General features: G+C 41.1%; 1 protein-coding gene across 1 annotated transcript in view; it reads left to right on the plus strand.

The window, feature by feature from the left end:
• UBE3C (ubiquitin protein ligase E3C) overlaps positions 1 to 21,645 on the plus strand; it is a 172,590-nt gene that overhangs the window by 36,179 nt on the left and 114,766 nt on the right. Inside the window, exons 7-10 of the mRNA XM_034760009.1 lie at positions 234 to 387; positions 874 to 1,091; positions 1,436 to 1,590; positions 15,212 to 15,399. Coding sequence (XP_034615900.1) covers positions 234 to 387; positions 874 to 1,091; positions 1,436 to 1,590; positions 15,212 to 15,399 — 715 coding nt within the window. The remainder of the gene's footprint in view (positions 1 to 233; positions 388 to 873; positions 1,092 to 1,435; positions 1,591 to 15,211; positions 15,400 to 21,645) is intronic.

Genomic DNA, 21,645 nt, shown 5'->3' on the forward strand with positions numbered 1-21,645 from the left:
TGTACATTTATTTGTCTCTGCAATTTACAAAATAAACTGCATTTCCAAACAACTGGTGATGACCTGGCCATTTTCTTTTATGAGTATAGCTTTTTGCTGCATTTTTACAGTTTATCTCTTAATTGTTTAAATCAGACTTTAAGCTATGAATTGTAAAGAGCTCCTAATTATAAATTGCAGTTTTCTTTACAACTCAAGAGATAAATGGTTGCATATATTTTTATTTGTTTCAGGATTCTACAGGTCGCTTTATTTGTTAATTAATAACAAGCTTCCATCGAGTATTGAATATTCTGATGTCTCTCGAGTTCCTATTGCAAAAATACTGCTAGAGAATGTTCTGAAACCATTGCACTTTACATATAGCTCCTGTCCAGAGGGTGCAAGGTAAACAAAGGAGATCTTTCAATATTTGTATATCAACTCATTATTATCTGAGATACATAGGGTACATGCAGTTTTTAGTTAAGATTTTATATGTGCTGTTGAGTGCACAGTATTACAGAAAAAAGTTTTATGTGATAGTGCAATAATGTACTGAAGTAGGTTTTCTGAAATTCTTTACAGCACTTATTCAGTTAAATATAATTTTTCATAATCTTGGAATAGTCTCAGACTAGTTTTATGTGGGTGCATTAGGCTTTAAAGAAAAATACAAATAGAATAATATTGAGAAGGGCTGATTAATTTTTGAGTAATCTGACAAGCTTAATATAGTGGCATAGAATTAAGGAATGAAGCTATACATAGTTTCCTTGATGGATAAAATAATGTGTTCAGACTCGCAAGATGATGATCAATCACTTCATGGATGTGCTGGTGAAAAATTATGTTTACATTTTCTGTAAAGAACCTTTTTTCTCCCCCTTTCAGGCAACAGATTTTTGCTGCCTTCACAGAGGAGTTTCTGGCAGCACCTTTTACAGATCAGATATTCCATTTCATCATTCCAGCGCTTGCAGATGTGCAAACACTTTTCCCCTATGAACTCTTCCTGAATGCACTATTAACAGAAAGCAGGCGTTCAAGAAAAAGTGATAGAGCTCCATGGCTGTTTTACTTTGTTTTAACAGTTGGTGAAACATATTTGGGTATGAAAAATATATAATCTATTCAGTTAAAATTAATTTTTGTGTATTGTACAATATAGGTCTTTGAATTGGCATGTTACATATCACTATAGTATATTTTAGTATATTTCATGGTCTGAAAAAGAAATCAAAAGTGATAGTTTAAAATATGAAGATCATTAGATGTATTCTTCTTACAGCCCACTCCAAGATTCATATAATTCTTTGCAATATAGGGCATACTTTAATTGTAAGCTTTTGGGCATGTTGTTTATTGATATGGGATTCCTGTTGAACACAGTTCTATTCAGTGATAGTACAGTATGATCTGCTTACTTTCTTTTATTTCTGTTTATTTGCTGTAGGATCCCTGTCAGAGGAAGGGCTACTTGTGTACTTAAGGGTACTCCAAACATTTCTTTCTCAGTTACCTGTGTCTGCTACTGGTGCAAATTGTCAAGATGCAGCCAGTGATTCTGAAGATGAGGATGAAGAAATTAGTAAGATGATGACCATACCTGTAAGCGTTAAAGAGTTACTCTGAATAAAACCTTCTTATAGCAACACCATAGTTAAAATTGAGGAAGGCACTTTCATTGTATTCCCCTCATTTCATTTACCACTGATGCAGTGAAACATGCATCAGTGGTAAAGAGACTGCTTATTTTGGTTGTTAGAACCAAATAATACAAATTTTACTGTATTGTTTTTAAAAAAATATATTCCTTGTTTATTTAATGTGAAGTGCACAAAAACATTGAAGATGAATTTTTTATTTAGGACCTTCGTGGTCAGTTGGGACCAGATTTTTAAAGGTATTTAGGTGCCTGGAGATAATAAAGGTTCTGTAGTGTCCTTTAATATGATGCTAATTCAAATAGTATTACATTAAAGCAGACTAGGAAACCTTTTGTGTGCACCAGCAGGGTCTACACAGATTAATCAATGTGTAACAAGTTAGTGTGCTTTAGAAATCATACCCCCGTAGTGCTCATTGCTGTTCTGTATAGACAAGCCGTAAGTATAAACTTTTCATTCCCAGGTGTACTGTAGTTTGCTTACAATGCACTTTATGTGGCTAGGCAAGTTAGTTGTTTGGTAGCACGTTATGCAGTTGGCTGCATAATGCAGTGTGATTTACAGTGGAAAAGAATGGAACTTGGAGGGAGGCATAGACCTTGATCATTGTAAAGAAAGGTGACTCTGATTAGTAAGTGTTTGTTACGTACAAGCATTTCTGTATTGCGTATATATATATATATATGCGCGCACATACATACAAATGGAACTCTGAATGTAAATTTCTGAGGTAGACCGTTTTTAGTCATTATTTTTTTTAATGGAATCCTAAATATAATTCTGTATTTGTACAGCGCATAGTACAGTGAGGTCCTGGTCCATGACTGGGGCTGCTAGGCACTACAAAAATACAAATAATAACCAAGAATTCTTAAAAGTACAGGAGCAGCAACACAATCCTAAAACACAAATTTATATTAAAAAAATTTGTTGCTACATAAAACATTATCTGATTAAAGGCTTCCTTTATTTTTAATCTCTTTCTTAGAGGAGAAAGGATGGGAGGTGAATGTTGGATTCTACAGAGAAATATTTATAGAAACTGCTTATGAAAGGGTCTCAAAATAGCTTTAATACATTTAATACATTAAACTTTGCTAAGATCAAGACACTTTTTTTTAAACTTAATATACTTTCAGATTTTGCCATTTTCAAGCAAAATAAAATTATTGAAAAAAGTGACCTGTTAAAATTAATTTAGGCAGGAAGACAATATAAGAATGATTTACTTTCATAGAAAAAGAATGACAGTTTACTTTCCTAGTTTAATTTTGTATTTTAAAGGGGACCTTATAGGGCTTGTATCTGATAACACTGAGTTGTCAAGGAACACAGCCATCAAATCTTGCCACTTGAAAACATTATATTCTCCCCTTGGACAAATTATATATTCTTCTTTGAGTGCTTGCTCATGTCGATTCCATTTTAGGTGTGTGCGCGCCCACGTGCATAGTTGTCAGAGATTTCTGCCTTAGCGGTATCCGTAGGGCTGACTGTGGTGCCCCCCCTGGAGTGGCGCTCCCATGCACTGGTATATCAGGCACCGCCGGCCCTGTGCCCTCTGTTTCTTATTACCATCTGTGACGGTTGGTTGGAGCGCTTTGTTTTGTTTCGCAAGAGCAGCAGCGGTTATCCATTGACTGGTTTAGTTGTTGTTGTTCATAGTTTCATAGATAGTTGATAGTGTTAGGTAGACAATAGAGTCCCAGTTGGAACTTTGCCCGAAGTGGGACATGTTCTGCTCCCCCAGTTTCAAGCTGTGTGTGTCATGCAGGAGGCCGATGCCAGTCAGCGATCCGCATGATAACGCTCTTAAGCATCTGGGAGAAGGCCATAGAAAAGACAGGTGCCGCATCTGTAAGAACTTTCGCCCAAGGACCCTGAAGGAGCGGGAAATCTGCTTGAGGACATTATTGATGGAGGCTGCTCTTCACCCAGTGTTGGAATCCTCCACTGTGGCACCTACACCCAGCACTTCGGCCTTGGCACTCAGCGTACTGCCGGCACCGGGCTTGGCCTGTGCCGAAGAAGAGGCTGAAGAAAAGAAGCCCCTTGACACCAAAGGAGAGAGAGGCCTCGGTTAAAGGACCTGTGTCAGGCCATGCGCCCGCAATGGGGCTTCATGGGGGTATCGTGGAGGTTGGACCCACCAGGCATGCACCCCTCACCCCAGGCAGTGGCAGGGGTTCCCAGCCAGTGATGGGGCCTTCGGTGCCTGAAGCGGTCCCAGCGGCTAAGGAGCAAGGCCGACTGGCTCCGGAGTTGCCACGCCAGGTGACCAATACGGCTCCGTTTGCGGCACCGAAGGGGAAAGCCACTGAGGTGCTGCAGCATAGACCGGAGGAATACCGCAGGTCGCCGGATCGCAGGTGCAATTCTCCATCACTGCACCCTTAGGACCTGGCAACGCAGTCTAGCTTACTGGCCAGACAACCTAGATCTCCATCGAGATCCCCTCCTACTAGGTGAGGGACTCCAGACTTGTGGCACCACTCCCCGTACTGCCAGTACTGACGACCGTCTGGCCATAGGTCGCCTACACGCTGAACACCCTCTCCCAGAAGGTTTCATCATCCTTGGTCTCTGTCCTGGAGGGCTTGTTCGGGATCTCGGCGTCTTTCCCGTTCATCCTGGTACCGTTCCTCTGGCAGGCAGTGTTTCTCCTGGTCCCCCTGTCAATTGCCTACCAGGGTCAGTAGGCAGACCCAGGCCTCAATGGCCCTGCTGTGGTCACCAGAGGGATAGTGATCAAGGTCAGACCACGATTTTAGCCCGTCACCGAGATGAGGCAACTCTCCTCCAATGTGGGAGATCAACGCAGCAGGAGCCGTGGCCCCCCATTGACCATACTGGAATCCGTGGAGGGTGCTGGTGTTGCCGGTCCAGTACTCCCAGCTCTCCCCTGGCTGCATTGGACAAACCAGCTGAGGTACTGCTGGTGCTGCAGTCGGAACATGGCACTGAAGCAGAGCCTGCGCACCATACCCCGACACCGAGGGAGCCCTACCTCGACAAGGGAGTGAATGACACCATCCCTCAGGCGATACAATCGTAACTTGTTGTCCCTGGATGAGGCAGTGGCCAGACCCTCCCAAACCAGCAGTGCCCTGGACGATTTTAAAGAGCACCAGGCCCTCCTTAAACAGGTGGCTGAAAATTTTGGCCTGCAGATTGAGGAGGTCGCTGAGGAGGCAAACAACCTCTTCAATGTCATCTTGGCCACTACACCGGCAAAAATTGCATTGTCTGCCCACCTAGGGATGCTCAGTATAGCCAAATTGGTGTGGCAAGCCCCCTCATCTATTCTGCTGACAGAATAAAGAAAGCGGAAAAGAAATAGTATGTCCCTGCAAAGGGCTTCGAGTATCTGTATACTCGTCCCCCGCGGCATCATTGGTCATGTCCGCAGTGAACGAAAGGGACAGGCAGGGCTACCCCAGCGGAACGCTGAAAAATAAGGATGCCAAAAGACAACTTATACGGCAGGAAAGTTTATTTGACGGCCAACTTACAGTTTTGGGCCTCGAATCATTAGGCCCTGCTGGGACCTTATAAATGGGACCTGTGGGACTCCCTGAATAAGTTCATGGAGGACCTCCCACAGGAACATGTCCAAGAGTTGGCTGCGTTAGTGAGCAAAGGCAAGGCGGTGGCCCGGGGAGTCCTTCAAATGTGGGACATGATGGACTCAGCTGCCAGGGTGGTCGCATCAGCAGTGGCCATGAGACGCAGCTCCTGGTTGCAGGCTTATGGGCTGTCCCAAGAGATGCAGACCACAATCCAGGACCTGCCATTCAAGGGTTCAGGGCTCTCTTCTGAGCTAACTGACTCTAGGCTCCAGGGGCTCAACGACTCATGAGCCACCCTCCGATCCCTGGTCTTGCACACCCCTCAGCAGTCCAGGAAGCCATTCTGTGCTCTGCCACCTCATCCGATGCAGTCTAGGTCTTGGGGGGTTCCCAGGTCTGGCTCCTATAGAAGAAAGGAGATGCACAAAGGGCCTAAGAGATGCTACCCGTCCTCTTCCCACCCGGCTGCCCAACCTGACCCTTCCAGAAGTCAGGGAGGCCAGAAGCAGTCGTTTTAAGGGTGAGCTCGAGGACGGCACCCCAGCCAATGTACTGGATCCAACCCTCCCTTTCATCAATCGCCTCCACCCCTGCCGGTTGGCCTGGTCACCTTGGAACGCTGGGTACTAGGTACAGTTTCTTTGGGCTACACCCTGCAGTTTATAGCTGACAACCCCTCCAACCCTCCTTCCCCGTCCCTCTTCAGGGACCCTTCTCAACTCCTGCTATCCATACCTCGATGACTGGTTGATAAGGGGCTGGTCTCTGGCTCAGCTGTGGAGACATCTCAACCTCATATGTTCCACCTGTTGCGATCCAGGGTTGATCATAAACGAGAAAAAGTCAACCTTAACACCAGTACAACACATAGAATTCATTGGAATGGTCCTCGACTCCACTCGGGCCAGGGCCTTCCTCCCCGAGACTCGGTTCCAGGCCATGGCGGATCTCATCACGGGCCTGTGGGCCCACCCACTCACCACCGCCCACATGTGCCTGAGGCTGTTGGGCCCCATAGTAGCATGTACTTATGTGGTCGGGCGTGCACAACTCTGCCTCAGACCTCTTCAGGAGTGGCTGACATTGGTCTATATTCCCAACTGGCACAGCATGGACTGGGTGGTCTGGATCCCAGACAGCATACTGTCATCCCTCATCTGGTGGCAGGATCCCGTTTGCGGCCCCAGTCTCCTTGGTGACCCTTGGCTCTGACGCCTCGGACCTGGGCTGGGGAGCCCACCTGGGCGCTCTCAATATTCAAGGTCGTTGGTCCAATAGCAATCATTCCCTGCATATCAATATCAATGGTTCAACTAGCCTGCCAAGCCTTTCTACCTCATGTACAAAACAGGGTGGTCCAGGTCCTGACTGACAACATGCCTACAGTCTTCTATGTCAACAGGCAGGGTGGAGCCAGGTCATAGAATCATAGAAGATTAGGGTTGGAAGAGACTTCAGGAGGTCATCTAGTCCAACTCCCTGCTCAAAACAGGACCAACACCAACTAAATCATCCCAGCCAGGGCTTTGTCAAGCCAGGCCTTAAAAACCTCTAAGGATGGAGATTCCACCATCTCTGTAGGTAACCCATTCCAGTGCTTCACCACCCTCCTAGTGAAATAGTGTTTCCTGATATCCAACCTAGACCTCCCCCACTGCAACTTAAGACCATTACTCCTTGTTCTGTCATCTGCCACCATGGAAAACAGCCGAGCTCCATCCTCTTTGGAACGAACCCCCTTCACGTAGTTGAAGGCTGCTATCAAATCCCCCCCTCACTCTTCTCTTCTGCAGCCTAAATAAGCCCAGTTCCCTCAGCCTCTCCTCATAAGTCATGTGCCCCAGCCCCCTGATCATGTTGGTTGCCCTCCGTTGGACTCTCTCCAATTTGTCCACATCATTTCCATAGTGGGGGGCCCAAAACTGGATGCAATACTCCAGTTGCAGCCTCACCAGTGCTGAATAGAGGGGAATAGTCACTTCCCTCGATCTGCTGGCAATGTTCCTACTAATGCAGCCCAATATGCCGTTAGCCTTCTTGGCAACAAGGGCACACTGCTGACTTATATCCAGCTTCTCATCCACTGTAATCCCCAGGTTCTTTTCTGCAGAATTGCTGCTTAGCCAGTCGGTCCCCAGCCTGTAGCACTGCATGGGATTCTTCCTTCTAAGTGCAGGACTCTGCACTTAGGGTGACCAGATATAAAGTGTGAAAAATCGGGACGGGGGTGGGGGGTAATAGGTGCCTATATACGAAAAATTCCCAAATATCGGGACTGTCCCTATCAAATCGGGACATCTGGTCACCCTATCTGCACTTGTCCTTGTTGAACCTCACCAGATTTCTTTTGGCCCAGTCCTCCAATTTGTCTAGGTCACTCAGGACCATATCCCTACCCTCCAGCTTATCTACCTCTCCCCCCAGATTAGTGTCATCCACAAACTTGCTGAGGGTGCAATCTATCCCATCATCCAGATCATTAATAAAGATGTTGAACAAAACTGGCCCCAGGACTGACCCCATGGGCACACTGCTTGATACTAGCTGCCAACTAGACATCTGCCCTCTGCCAGGAAGCTTTCCGGCTCTGGGATTTCTGTCTGCAGCACGACATCCATCCTGTAGCTGCTCACCTTCCAGGGATCAAGAACGCTTTGGGAGATCGCCTCATCTGGATGTTCTCGTCTCGCCATGAGTGGTCCCTTCATCCGAAAGTGGTCAGTTCCATCTTCCGCAAGTGGGGAACTCCCCTGGTGGACCTGTTTGCGTCCTGGCAGAACAGGAAATGCCATGTCTTCTGCTTGATTGGGGGCATGGACAGAGAAGCCCTGTCAGATGACTTTCTCCTCCTGTGGTTGGGGGTGCTGATGTATGCCTTCCCTCTGGTGCTGTTGCTACCCAGGATCCTCACCAAGATTAAACAGGACAGGGCAAAGGTCATCCTCATAGCGCTGGCATGGCTGCGCTAACACTGGTTCAGCACTCTGCTGGACCTCTCAGTGGTGACCCTGTTCCAGCTAGTGCTCAGGTTGAACCTGTTGTCCCAGGAACCATGGCAGTCTTCTGCACCCCAACCTGAGGGTGTTACATCTGATGGCTTGGCTGCTGCATGGCTAAACACGCAGGAGCAGCAGTGCTTGGCTGAGCTTCAGCGCGTTCTGTTGGGAAGAAGGAAGCCCTCCATCAGAGCAACCTACCTGGCCAAGTGGAAATGGTTCACCTGTTGGATTGCGGACAAGGGTGTTCATCCCGAGTGGGTTTCGTTGCAGCTTATTCTGGACTACCTCCTGCACCTCAAGCTCCAGGGCTTGTCCCTCTCATCGATCAAGGGCCATCTAGCGGCCATCTCAGCCTTCCACCCGCTGTTCGAAGGCAGGTTGGTTTTTGCTCAGGATATCGCAGCCAGATTCCTTAAGGGCCTGGAGTGCCTCTACCTGCATGTCAGGGACCCCATCCCTCCATGGGACTTGAATCTGGTACTGTCACAGCTTGCGGGTCCTCTCTTCGAGCTGCTGGCTTTGAGCTGCTCCCTCCGTCTCCTCTCCTGGAAGGTTGCATGTTTGGTTGCGGTGAGGTCAGCCTGCTGGGTTTCTGAGATTCGGGCGCTCACCTCAGAGCCGCCATATGCTGTCTTCTACAAGGATAAGGTCGTGAATTTCTTCCCAAGGGTAGTCTCTCCGTTTCATTCAAGCCAGGACATTTACCTACTGGTCTTTCTGAAGCCGCATAGGTTGGAGGAGGAGCGCAGGCTACATGTCCTGGATGTCAGAAGGACTCTGGCCTTCTACATTGACAGGACCAAGCCGTTCCGTAAGTCGACGCAATTATTCGTTGCTGTGGCCGACAGAAGGAAAGGTCGCCCTGTACCCACTCAAATAATTTCTTCTTGGATCACTGCCTGCATTCGCTTCTGCTATGACCAAGTGAAGGTGCCACCCCAGGCGATTGTCACCACCCAATCTACTAGGGCGCAGGCCTCTTCGGCAGCCTTTCTGGCCCATGTACCTATCCAGGACATCTGTAGAACGACCACCTGGTCATCTGTCCACACTTTTATGTCCCACTATGCACTGACCCAGCAGACCTGGGATGATGCTGGCTTTGGTAGGGCAGTGCAAGCCGCTTTGCAGGCTTTGCAAGCCGCTAAGATGTGAATTCTGAGCCCACCTCCGTGGGCACTGTTTGTGAGTCACCTAAAATGAAATTGACATGAGCAAGCACTTGAAGAAGAAAAAATGGTTACCTATATTTTCGTATCTCTTGTTCTTTGAGATGTATTGCTCATGTCCATTTCATTTCCCGCCCTCCTACCCCTCTGTTGGAGTTGCTGGCAAGAAGGAACTGAGAGGGCACAGGGCCGGTGGCGCCTGATATACTGCCGCACAGGAGCGCCACTCTAGATGGCGCCACAGCTGGCCCTATGGATACCGCTAAGGCAGAAATCTCTGACAACTGAGCACGTGGCCGCACACACACCTAAAATGGAATGGACATGAGCAGTAACATCTCGAAGAACAACAGTTACGAAAAGGTAGGTAACTGTTTTTTCTGCCACAAATGTCTACCGCACATATTTAAGATAGGGTTGTCAAGCGATTAAAAACATTAATCGTGATTAATTGTACAATTAATCACGCCATTAAACAATAATAAAATACCATTTAGTTAAATATTTTTGGATGTTTTCTACATTTTCAAATATATTAATTTCTTTTACAACACAATACAAAGTGTACAGAGCTCACTTTATATTTATTTTTTATTACAAATATTTGCACTGTAAAAACAAAAAAATAGTATTTTTCAGTTCACCTACTACAAGTTTTGTAATGCAATCTCTTTATCATGAAAGTTGAACTTACAAATGTAGAATTATGTACAAAAATAACTGCATTCAAAAACCAAACTTTAGAGCCTACAAGTCTACTGAGTCCTACTACTTGTTCAGCCAATCGTTCAGACAAACAAGTTTGGTTACATTTGCAGGAGATAATCTGCCCTTTTCTTGTTTACGACGTCACCTGGTGTTCGCATGTCACTGTTTGTAGCCAGTGTTGCAAGATATATCTATCTGTGCCAGATGTGCTAAAGATTATAGTCCCTTTATGCTTCAACCACCATTCCAGAGGACATGCATCCATGGTGATGATGTGTTCTGCTCAATAACAATCCAAAGCAGTGTGGACCGACACATGTTCATTTTCATCATCTGAGTCAGATGCCACCAGCAGAAGGTTGATTTTTTTTTTTGGGTGGTTCGGGTTCTGTAGTTTCTGCATTGCAGTGTTCCTCTTTTAAGACTTCTGAAAGCATGCTTCACACCTTGTCCTTCTCAGATTTTGGAAGGCACTTTAGATTCCTAAACCTTGGGTCGAGTGCTGTAGCTATCTTTTTAGAAATCTCACATCGGTACCTTCTTTGTGTTTTGTCAAATCTGCTGTGAAAGTTCTCTTAAAACGAACAACGTGCTCGTTCATCATCCGAGACTTCTATAACATGAAATATATGGCAGAGTGTGGGTAAAACAGAGCAGGAGATGTACCATTTCCCCCCCCAAAGCGACAAAGACTTCTGTGGCATCTTATAGACTAACAGACGTATTGGAGCATAAGCTTTCGTGGGTGAATGCCCACTTTGTCAGACGCATGTCTGTAAGGTGCCACAGAACTCTTAGTCGCTTTTTACAGATCCAGACTAACACGGCTACTCCTCCTTACTATTCTCCCCCAAGGAGTTCAGTCACAAATTTAAATAATGCATTGTTTTTTTAAAGAGCGTCATTAACATGGAAGCATGTCCTCTGGAATGGTGGCCAAAGCATGAAGGGGCATACAAACGTTTAGCATATCTGGTATGTAAATACCTTGCAATGCTGGCTACAAAAGTGCCATGCAAACGCCTGTTCTCAGTTTCTGGTGATGTAAATAGGAAGCGGGCAGCATTATCTCCCGTAAAAGTAAGCAAACTTGTTTGTCTTAGTGATTGGTTGAACAAGAAGTAGGACTGAGAGGGGTTAGAACGTTCTAAAGTTTTGCATTGTTTTGTTTTTGAGTCCAGTTACATAACAAAAAATCTACATATGTAAGTTGCACGTTCATAATAAAGAGACTGCATTACAGTACTGGTATGAGGTGAAAAAAATATTTAATAAATTTCAATTGGTATTCTGTTTAACCGTGCGATTAAAACTGCGATTAATCGTGATTAATTCTTTTATCGCGATTAATATTTTTGTTAATCATGTGAGTTAACTGCGATTAGTCGACAGCCCTAATTTATTATATTATATGAATAGTGCTATGAGCTATCAACATTTTTAAGTATACGCTGCTCCTCCCTCCGATTGATTTTCCCCCTAATTTTAATCCATTATTTTCTGGGGAAGTTGTGCTTGTGTGAAGACAAAACAGCTTTTGAGGTTTCACTAGATTTAAATAACTTCACAATAATTATGGCCATCTTTGTTGTTTAAAATAAACCATTACACAGTTAACTTTGAAATTGATAATTTTTGTAGGACAAGAATACATGAAGAAACTTCTGTGTTGACAACACACTGAGAGAAGTGGAGACAGTTTACTCTTGGGGACAAATCCTGCCCCCTACTCGTGGCTGTGGACAGCTCTCTGAGAACTAATGTAGTTTCATTGTGTGGAGTTTGATACAGGATTTGTGAATCCTGTGCAATAGAGACACATTCCACTTGTGTGCCAAAGAGTCCAGCCATGTGTGGCTCTTTGCAGGCCTGTATCCCTTTGCAGCAGAGAGATGGGTGCAGGGTCACATACCTGTTTACTGCACTGCCATACACCATTCCACTTATCTTCATTTTCCTTTGTGGTTCACAACTCAGCTAATCTAGTTGTCATTCACAATTTTGTTGTAATGCTTTTCCTCCAACCTCCTCTTCATCCCACCCAATCCAGGTTGTCACCTGATCATGGTGGTACTTCTTGTTCAATATCGCCGCGGACAGTCTCAGCCTATAATCATCTCTTGCCTTGACTGCTTCAGTCTTCTTCCTTCACATGATTTACCCCCTTGCTCCCTTTCAGTCTGTCCACAACACACGTGAAAAAAATCTTTCTCTCCAGGTGTTATGACTTTGTCACTTTTTTTCCCTCAGTCTCTGCACAGGCTCTCTAGCTCCTCTGCCAGATCAGAGTTCTTGTCCTCCCTTAAGAGGTCTTCTTAACTCTACCCTTGCGTCTATTTGCACTCTCACAGCTTCCTTTCTTCCCTCCCCTGCATACTGTGCTAGCTCTATTTTGTCTCCTCTTATTAGCCTTTTCCATGCCCCTTCAATGCTACTTTGCTTTGCCTGAAACAGACTTTTTTTCTCCTGGCCAGCCATAGGTCTCCTTTACATTCCTCCTCAGTATTCATTTCTGTTGGCTAGCATTCTGCTGCTAACCTTCAGTTGTGCTCTGGTTTCTAGTCCTTCACCTTATCATAAATAAAAGTAATAATAATTAACACAACGTAACTCCTATTATCACATCCTAAAGTTCCTGTGAGTGCGGCATGCAGAATAAAAACAATATGCATCCTATGCACTGTGCTTCCCAGCTTTCTTTGTTTTGTCAGTCTGCTAATCATCATCCCTTGCTAATGTTGAATTGACTCATTTTGTTATCTGTATTATTAGATTGCAAATTCCTCATATTATTTCACATTGCAAAGCACCTTGCACACCTATTGCTCTATATCAGGGGATCGCAAGGTTATTACATGGGGGGTTGCGAGCTGTCAGCCTCCACCCTAACCCCTGCTTTGCATCCAACATTTATAATGGTATTAAATATATTAAAAAGTGCTTTTAATTTATAAGGTCACACTCAGAGGTTAGCTATGTGAAAGGGGTCACCAGTACAAAAGTTTGAGAACTACTGCTCTATATAGCTAATAAATGATAGTCAGTAGAGATTGCAGTGTAAACAGCACCTTTCTCTATAATGTTAAGAAAACCTATCAAGAAAATGAATCTTCAAGATTTATATTAATATTCACTATCTGATGCTCAAATCAAGAAGAGTTATTCACTAGTAAAAGTTGGAGTAATATGACCAAGAGCCTCAGACTCAAACTCCTTTGATGTTATCTTTTCTGCTTTCTCTTGAAAGACAATTAGCACTCAGAACACGCAGACAGTTGAGATCTGTTCTTATACAATATGTGAAATTTCACAGGGTGTGGGTTTGGTACAAGTAGCTTAATCACCAGCTTTTTTTTCTCTGCTGGGTTGTGAGAACTGAGTAAGAATTTTGTTGTTGTTATTGTTCTCTTTCCTGCAGTATTTTTGTTTCTGTCATTTCCTGTAGTAACTGGAATACTTCTTAAATGCCATGTTCCAGTAATATGGCCAAGTACTGAAATTAGTACCTTGGCTTCCATCTCTCCAAACTCAGATATTATTCTAACTGTCTATTTATATGATATGTCATGCTGACTATGAATACAAACCGGTCTTGAGAACAACCTCTCAGCAAAGGCTGCTTGTCAGATTTTTGTCAGTTTTGCATATGTACACTATGACTTTTTTTTTTTTTTAAACATGCAGTGTGTTAGCATCACCCAAGAACCTTCTTCTAAGAAGCTGTAAATAAACTATTTTATGGGTGAATAATAAAGTAATATATGCCCCCAGAATCTTGTTTTTCTTTATGTGCAAAACTATGCAAAATAAGACTTCAGAATCTTTATTTAAAAAAATCGTTAACGATAAGTTTATAGTAGCTTTGAAAGCACCCTAAAGAAATGAGGCTGACATAGAAAGTCAATATATTATATATATTTTGCTAGGGAGCTAAAGTTGCATTAACCTTTGAATCATTTATATACCATTCCTTAGTAGGTTTACCATTGCTGTTATCAGCTGTTGTAGAATGAGTAGTGAGTGTATATAATCAAAACCCAAATGAAATGCCTTTTAAGAAAATCTTTAGTAGCCATTTTGTTAATGTTAATAAATTCTCTATTTAAATATTTTTTATCTAAATAAAAAAAGCGATTAGGCTATAGACTATTTGCATGTCAAATGTACTGTCAGTCAATGTCTTTAAATGAATCAAGTGCATTTAAAAACATAAAAATAAACTGGTCATCTTGTCAATTAAAAAAAATAATAATGTTGGTTTGGGTTTACACACTGTGTGCCAACTTACTGCATAGAGTACATTTTCATGACTTAACAATTTTTAGGTTTTGATAATATAAATGCTGGCAGGTCTTTAACTAAATGCTCCATGGAAATTTGTGGTACCTGAATGCTGATTTGGTAAAAATGGAATCTAAAGGTCTGTTCAGAGACAATTTACAATAATTGATAAATACCCCACTGTACCTGACGTAAAACAGAGTAGGCAAAACTTGCCCTGAGGAGACTTTACTGCTTAATAGCACTCTGCCACATCTCCCTTTCTCCCCCTGCCCTCCCCGGAGCACTCTACGTGTGTGTGTGTGTGTGTGTGTGTGTGTGTGTGTGTATATATATATACACACATACATTAGGTATCCAGATACATTTGAGCAAGCCCTGATTGATGTATGCACCTGGCTAGAGAGGCAATGGAAGATTTGAGTGCTCCCATCCATGGGCTAAATCATCATAGCTCAGTGATATTTGTGGAGCTGTAATATTTGACACCAGATAAGGATCTGGCCATATGCATGGACATGGAAAGTAGGCATATACAGGTCTGCTCCAAAGCCCATTGAAGTCAAAGGTGGTCTTTCTAGTGCCTTCAGCAGGCGTTGGATCTGGTGCATATTGTACTGACACAAGTACCTGCCTGCCTTGGGGGGTTTAAACCACCGCCAAAATCTTTTGCTGTAGCCTGTGGAATGATTTTTAATACATTTATTTTGTGGGAGAGTGAATTGTGTTGTTTATAGTAAAATTCTGAAGTTTTGTTTAAAGAAACTGTAGGCTCCATAGTGTTAAAAGCTTAGAAGTCTTCAAAACAGATTGTTTGTTTTTTGGTATATTTACAGGGTGATGGGAGAATATCAGTACAGTATATAACTGAGGAGTGTCTAAAGAAACTGGATACAAAACAGCAGACAAACACTCTACTGAATATGGTCTGGAGAGATTCAGCTAGTGAAGAAGTCTTCACGCTGATGGCATCAATCTGCCACACACTAATGGTGCAACACCGAATGATGGTGCCAAAAGTCAGGCAAGTACCAGTAATATAAATCTATAACTGTAGTAGGCCTAAAACTAGTTTGGCTCTGGGTTGTAGTGTCATGCCTGCCTGTAATGATGTTCTTCTGCTTGTCTGTCGACTTTTAGTGTTGTGCTCAATCATGATATTGAAATGTATAAGAATCCTGCTTTTCGTGCACTTTAGGGAGAAAACTTCTTTTGTACTGCACCTGTTGTGTGCTTTCTGCTCATTCTGGAAAGGACCACTGCATACATAAGTTTGTTAATGTGTTATTGTTAATGCGTTGCCCAGTGAAGTTAGTATTTCACCTGTTCAGTCGTAGGTGTCTGAAACGGATAGAGTACCCATGATCAGGGGTTTGTGTGTGTGTGTGTGTTGGAAGGGTGTGTGGATTGAAATTATTTTTGATTATAAGTATTTGCACTATAAAAAAACAAAAGAAATAGTATTTTTCAGTTCACCTACTACAAGTATTATAGTGCAGTCTCTTTATCATGAAAGTTGAACTTACAAATGTAGAATTATTCACAAAAAAAACTGCATTCAAAAATAAAACAATGTAAAATTTTAGAGCCTGCAAGTCCACTCAGTCCTACTTCTTGTTCAGCCAACCGCTCAGACAAACAAGTTTGGTTACAATTTGCAGGAGATAATGCTGCCAGCTTCCTGTTTGCAATGTCACCTGAAAGTGAGAACAGGCATTCACATGGCACTGTTGTAGCCAGCGCCGCAAGATATTTATGTGCCAGATGCGCTAAAGATTCATATGTCCCTTCATACTGCAACCACCATTCCAGAGGACGTGCATCTATGCTGATGATGGGTTCTGCTCGATAACGCTAAAAAAAAAAGAGCGGACCGACGCATGTTCAATTTCATCATATGAGTCAGATGCCACCAGCAGAAGGTTGATTTTCTTTTTTGGTGGTTCAGGTTCTGTAGTTTACGTATATGAGTGTTGCTCTTTTAAGTCTTCTGAAAGCATGCTCCACACCTCGTCCCTCTCAGATTTTGGATGGCACTTCAGATTCTTAAACCTTGGGTTGAGTGCTGTAGCTATTTTTAGAAATCTCAGATTGGTACCTTCTTTGCATTTTGTCAAATCTGCTGTGAAAGTGTTCTTAAAACAAACGTGCTGGGTCATCATCTGAGACTGCTATGTCATGAAATATATCGCAGAATGCATGTAAAACAGAACAGGAGAGATACAATTCTCCCGCCAAGGAGTTCAGTCAGAAATATAATTAACGTATTAGTTTTTTTAACGAGCATCATCAGCATGTCCTCTGGAATGGTGGCTGAAGAATGAAGGAGCATACGAATGTTTAGCATACCGGACACATAAATACCTTGCAACTCTGGCTACAAAAGTCCCCTGCGAATGCTTGTTCTCAAAAATAAATATAAAGTGAGCACTGTACGCTTTGTATTCTGTGTTGTAATTGAAATCAATATGTTTGAAAATGTAGAAAACATCCAAAAATATTTAATACATTTCAATTGGTATTCTATTGTTTAACAGTGCAAATAATTGCGATTCATTTTTTTAATTGCAGTTCATTTTTTTTTGAGTTAATTGTGTGAATTAACTGATTAATTGATAGCCCTAATATTAAACTATTCTGGAGTAAATAGTTTTGTTTAAAAACGTATACAGTAACTGGTAGTAAAATGAAAAGCTCTTAGTATTTTTGGTATGTAGTAAACCTAATCAATTCAAACTGCATTGTAAACAATGATACACCAAACTAATTAGGTTCTATCTTAGCCCACTGGTGTTTATAGCTGTTAGAGGAAGTAAGATGTCAGTGAAACTGTGATTGCTCGATTAGGGTAATTAGCTTTTTGTAGACTAATTGCATTAGGACAGGATGTGAGATCTGAAGATCATAGCAGCAGCTGAATTAGTACGCTTGTTTTATTGTTGCAGCTAGTCCATTGCCTTGAATAATTATTACTGGATTTAAATGCATCACTGCTCTGGCTTGAGGTTTACTGGTAAACTGTGTGGAAAAGGTGCTTAATGCATAAAGAAGTCTTACATAGCCTTAATTGTATGAGTAAGGCCTCTGTTTCCTCTGAGGAACCATAGTTAGAAGTTTGTAATTATTTGTGGTAATGTGTTAGGTGTTATGCATTAATATATATGTCACAGGTTATGTAAGATGGTTCAACAACTTAGAAATATGCAAACCTGTGTTAAATCAGTTAGAGCAGCAAACAGTTGTTCCACATTGTAATTATTTTGGAATAGTTACTGAAAAGATGAGTGTGTCTTCTACAGAATTAAATATTAGAAACATTGATTTTTCTGTTTTCTCAGGTTATTTATTAGAATGGTAGGTATATTTTAAAGGAATATTGTCAGTTAAACAACTAGCTGTGAAAGACTAACTTCTTATCTGTTTATAATATCTTTCATTATTAAAACTTGGGTGAAGTTGAAAATCAGAGGTTCTGATGCTGGACCCATTGAAGTTAATGATAAAGCTCACTTTGTCTTCAGTAGGTATGGGATCAGGACCTATATTACTTTTCTCCATTTATAATGTTAGTTTACTTTTACATAATCCTCAACATTGAAACTAGGTTAATCAGTGTAAATGTTGAGCCTGTTGCACTTTAGGTTTCTCATGTACTAGCACAATTCTGCTGTATTTCACAAGAGCATCACACAAGCCAAACAGTAAAAACTGTCATTGATATTTTCCTCAAACATTTTCATAACATTCTTTTCATTATGTTTTAAAGCTGTCAGTTCTATAAACACTAACATATGTATTCAGCTTTAAGCATGAGTAGGCCCATTGGCTTCAATGCAGTTATTCAGAGAATTAAAGTTAAGCTCACCCATAGAGGTATTTTCAGGATTGAATCCTATATTTTTATATCTCCAGAAGATAAATACAACCTTGGTGTGCTTTTTTTATTACAATTTTAAATGTTGCCTATAGGTTATGATCCAAAGATCACTAAAGTCAGTTCTTCCATTTATGTTTAATGGGTTTTGGATCAAACCTGTGCTATCTGGCTACTATTACAAATATGTGTGTGTGTATATTGTAAAGAGATTTTACCTATTGTTTTGAAGTATTGCATTTTGTATATTTTTCACAAGTAGTTAAAAACTTACAGGTCATTTTGTTTCAATTTACATACTATTGCTTTTTTATAGCCTATGGAGAAAAATGCTCTTCCTTGTTTTCAGCTTGTGTGTTACAAGTTCAGGAGTGCTGATAACTGTAGCTTTTAAGTCCAGTTACAGATTTAGTTCCCATCAAACTTTAAACTGTAAACAAAGATCACAATATTATAAAAGTGATTGTATGGCAGATTTAATGTTGCTGTTAAAGCTACTCCAAAGTTTCTTTTTGAGTCTGGTTTACTTAAAATACCAATTATTTTGAGTAAATATTTACATAATAAATGATGCTTTTTTTGCAGAAGCCATGTTAAAATGGGAACATTGTAGGTAAACAAGAATAATGTATTCAAAATAACCTTTCATTCACAATACATTAGATGTTCTAGGGAAAAAATTACCATTAAATTTGAAGTCTTATTGGTAAAATTAGTCTGGGATCAGCATGAAAATTTTATATACTGAACAAGAGAACTCTCAAATATAAAAGTAAATCGTGTCAATTAAGACAACTAGTAATGCAGGGCATTGCAAGGTGAGACAGTAAATGAAAATAATTAAATACCTTTTAAAACTGAAAATATTGTTAGAACAAAAATTTAGCAGAAGATTAACTCAGATGAGTAGTAGGGAAAGAATGAATGTCTTAAGACTGGGTTTTTTAAAAAGCTTTCTAAAAATGTACGGTTTATTTCTTTTATAACTTACAATGTGTACATACTACATAACTCACTGGAAAGGTAGTTCCTTTGCTTTCTATGGATCTTCAGTGCAGCAGGAGAGATGCATTGATTGCAAAGTATTCTAGAAAATTAAGGATTGTCATGCTGGATCAGACCATGGTTAAATCTAGTCAGATATCCTGTCCAACTGTGGCCCATACCAGGTACCTCAGGGGACAGATACAAGAATCTGTGTACTAGATAGCTATGCCTGTTGGGGATGTTTCTTCCTAACCTCAAAGAGTCAGTGGTTGTCTTCTGCCCTGAACCATAAGGGTATATATGTCACTATTTTTTATTCAGCCTTAACATAACTTTAGATATTCTCATTATCCACTCATTCTTTGACTCTTGCTAAACTCTTGATCTCATTGATACTTTGCTACCATGAGTTCAATTTATTTGTTACATGTTAAAAAATATTTCCTGTTATAAGTTTTACATTTTGGCTTGTCAGAATCACCGATTATTCCCTTTGTTCTGTAGTATGAGAGATGTTAAATAGGAATTTCTCTATTCCTTCCCCCCCCATCCCTTATCCATGTCCCTTTTATTCCTCTCTTCTTTAGACAGTCCTAAACTTTTCAATCTCTTCTTATGCAGAAGCCTTCCCATGTATCATTATCTAATCATCTTAATAATTTTAATTTCCTATTTCTGGGCCCCATTTATTTCTGCTTTGTCTCTTTTTAAGATGAGCATGATCAGAACTTCACTTCACTTCACATTGCAGCAACTCAGAAGTAAAATATGACTTACTACTTTCATTCTCCTTAATCAGATACATATATGAGAGAGAACTAAAGCTTTTGAAGGTTAAGAAGTCACTTATACTTTACCCAATATACATTACCTTTATGGTAGTTGCTTTTGTATAGTACATCTATTTAGGTGCAAATTAATTTATTTTTTCTATTTTACCTAGTACTAGAAGCTGGTAAAATGTACTTAAATACAACATAACTTAATCTAAAGTAATTAATTAGTATGTTAATATTTTCATATATTATTCATTAACATAGGTGCTTTTTCAGGTGCATTACAGAATCATATAGTTTAACAGGTCCTTCTGAAGAATTTACTATCTAAATTGGACAGATGTGAACAAGCCTAATTAAAGGAAGAAGCATAAATGTTGGAAGACATGGTCATAGTCAATCAATGTTGGGAACCAAATGAGATTCAGGGTGAAATCCTGACTCTATCAGAGTCAGAGAGAGGTATGCCATTGAGTTCAATGGGACCAGGATTTCATCTGTTGAGTGTAAAGTTTATATGTAACTTGATAATTTCCTTTATTGGATATTATAAAAAGACCTGACAAGATAACTGAGTCATAGCACACACCTGTAACTACTGATCTAGGAGGGATTTTGAAGGCTCTTTGTTGGAAATGCTGTATGTTCAATGACTTATTTAGGCCATTTATGTAGGTACTTTACTTTTAAACATCTGAATAGTGTCACTGATTTCAAAAGTAGTCTGGGGTGGGGGCTACACAATATGCTTAAAATTAAGCACTTGTGTAATATTTTCAGGATCCGGGCCTTACTGATTAGCAGCCTTCTGGTTAGTTTGTGTAGGGCAATTGCTAATTTCACTAAAACTCCTTCATAATGACAATACATTACTACTATTTGACTTTCAAAACACTGCTAATCTTCTCACATGGGCAGATGATGAGTTGAAAAACTGACATTGTGGTGTAATGTTAGCAGTCTGCTTTCACATGTAAAGGGAAGTTTGTATTTCTTTCTGGGAGCTTTCTCATTTTAACAGGCACATTTTGGATTTGTTTCTTTTATTTGCTCTTATGTTTTTTCTAAGAGCTAGCACTACTGCATTTAATTTTTTAAAAACCTTTTTCCCTTATCAGCGTTATGCAATCTTGTTGTGATATATGTTCAGAAAAAAAGATAGAAACACAAAGCAGCTTTCATTTGCAGTTTTATGCCAGAGGAGTTGTATGGCTCATTTAATGGTAGTCACATATGCTATTTTCTACCTGTGACACCTGGCAGTTCGAAGGAAGTGTCAAAATACACTGCTCCTGCAATAGTGACCTTTACTAGACTGTATGAGCTTGTCTCATTCTATTGTATTCTCTTCATTAACTTAAATGGTCTCAGTGGGAAACTGTGCTCAATTTATGACCTAGACTGAAAATCTTGCCTTTAACTAATTAACTTATAGTGGTGCTTCAGCTAAATAAAGCTTAATGGGTCATTTAATCTATCCGATTGTGCAGAAGGAATTTGACACTTTTTTTTAAAACCAAGGGTGCCCAAAAATACCTTTTTAACAAATACATATAAATCATGTGCCCTTTGTGAACAATTAGACACCCGCAGAGAGAAACTGCAGGGTTCGCTGTAAATGGTCATTATGTAC

The sequence above is a fragment of the Trachemys scripta genome, chromosome 2 (genome assembly GCF_013100865.1).
Source record: "Trachemys scripta elegans isolate TJP31775 chromosome 2, CAS_Tse_1.0, whole genome shotgun sequence".
NCBI lineage: Eukaryota > Metazoa > Chordata > Testudines > Emydidae > Trachemys > Trachemys scripta.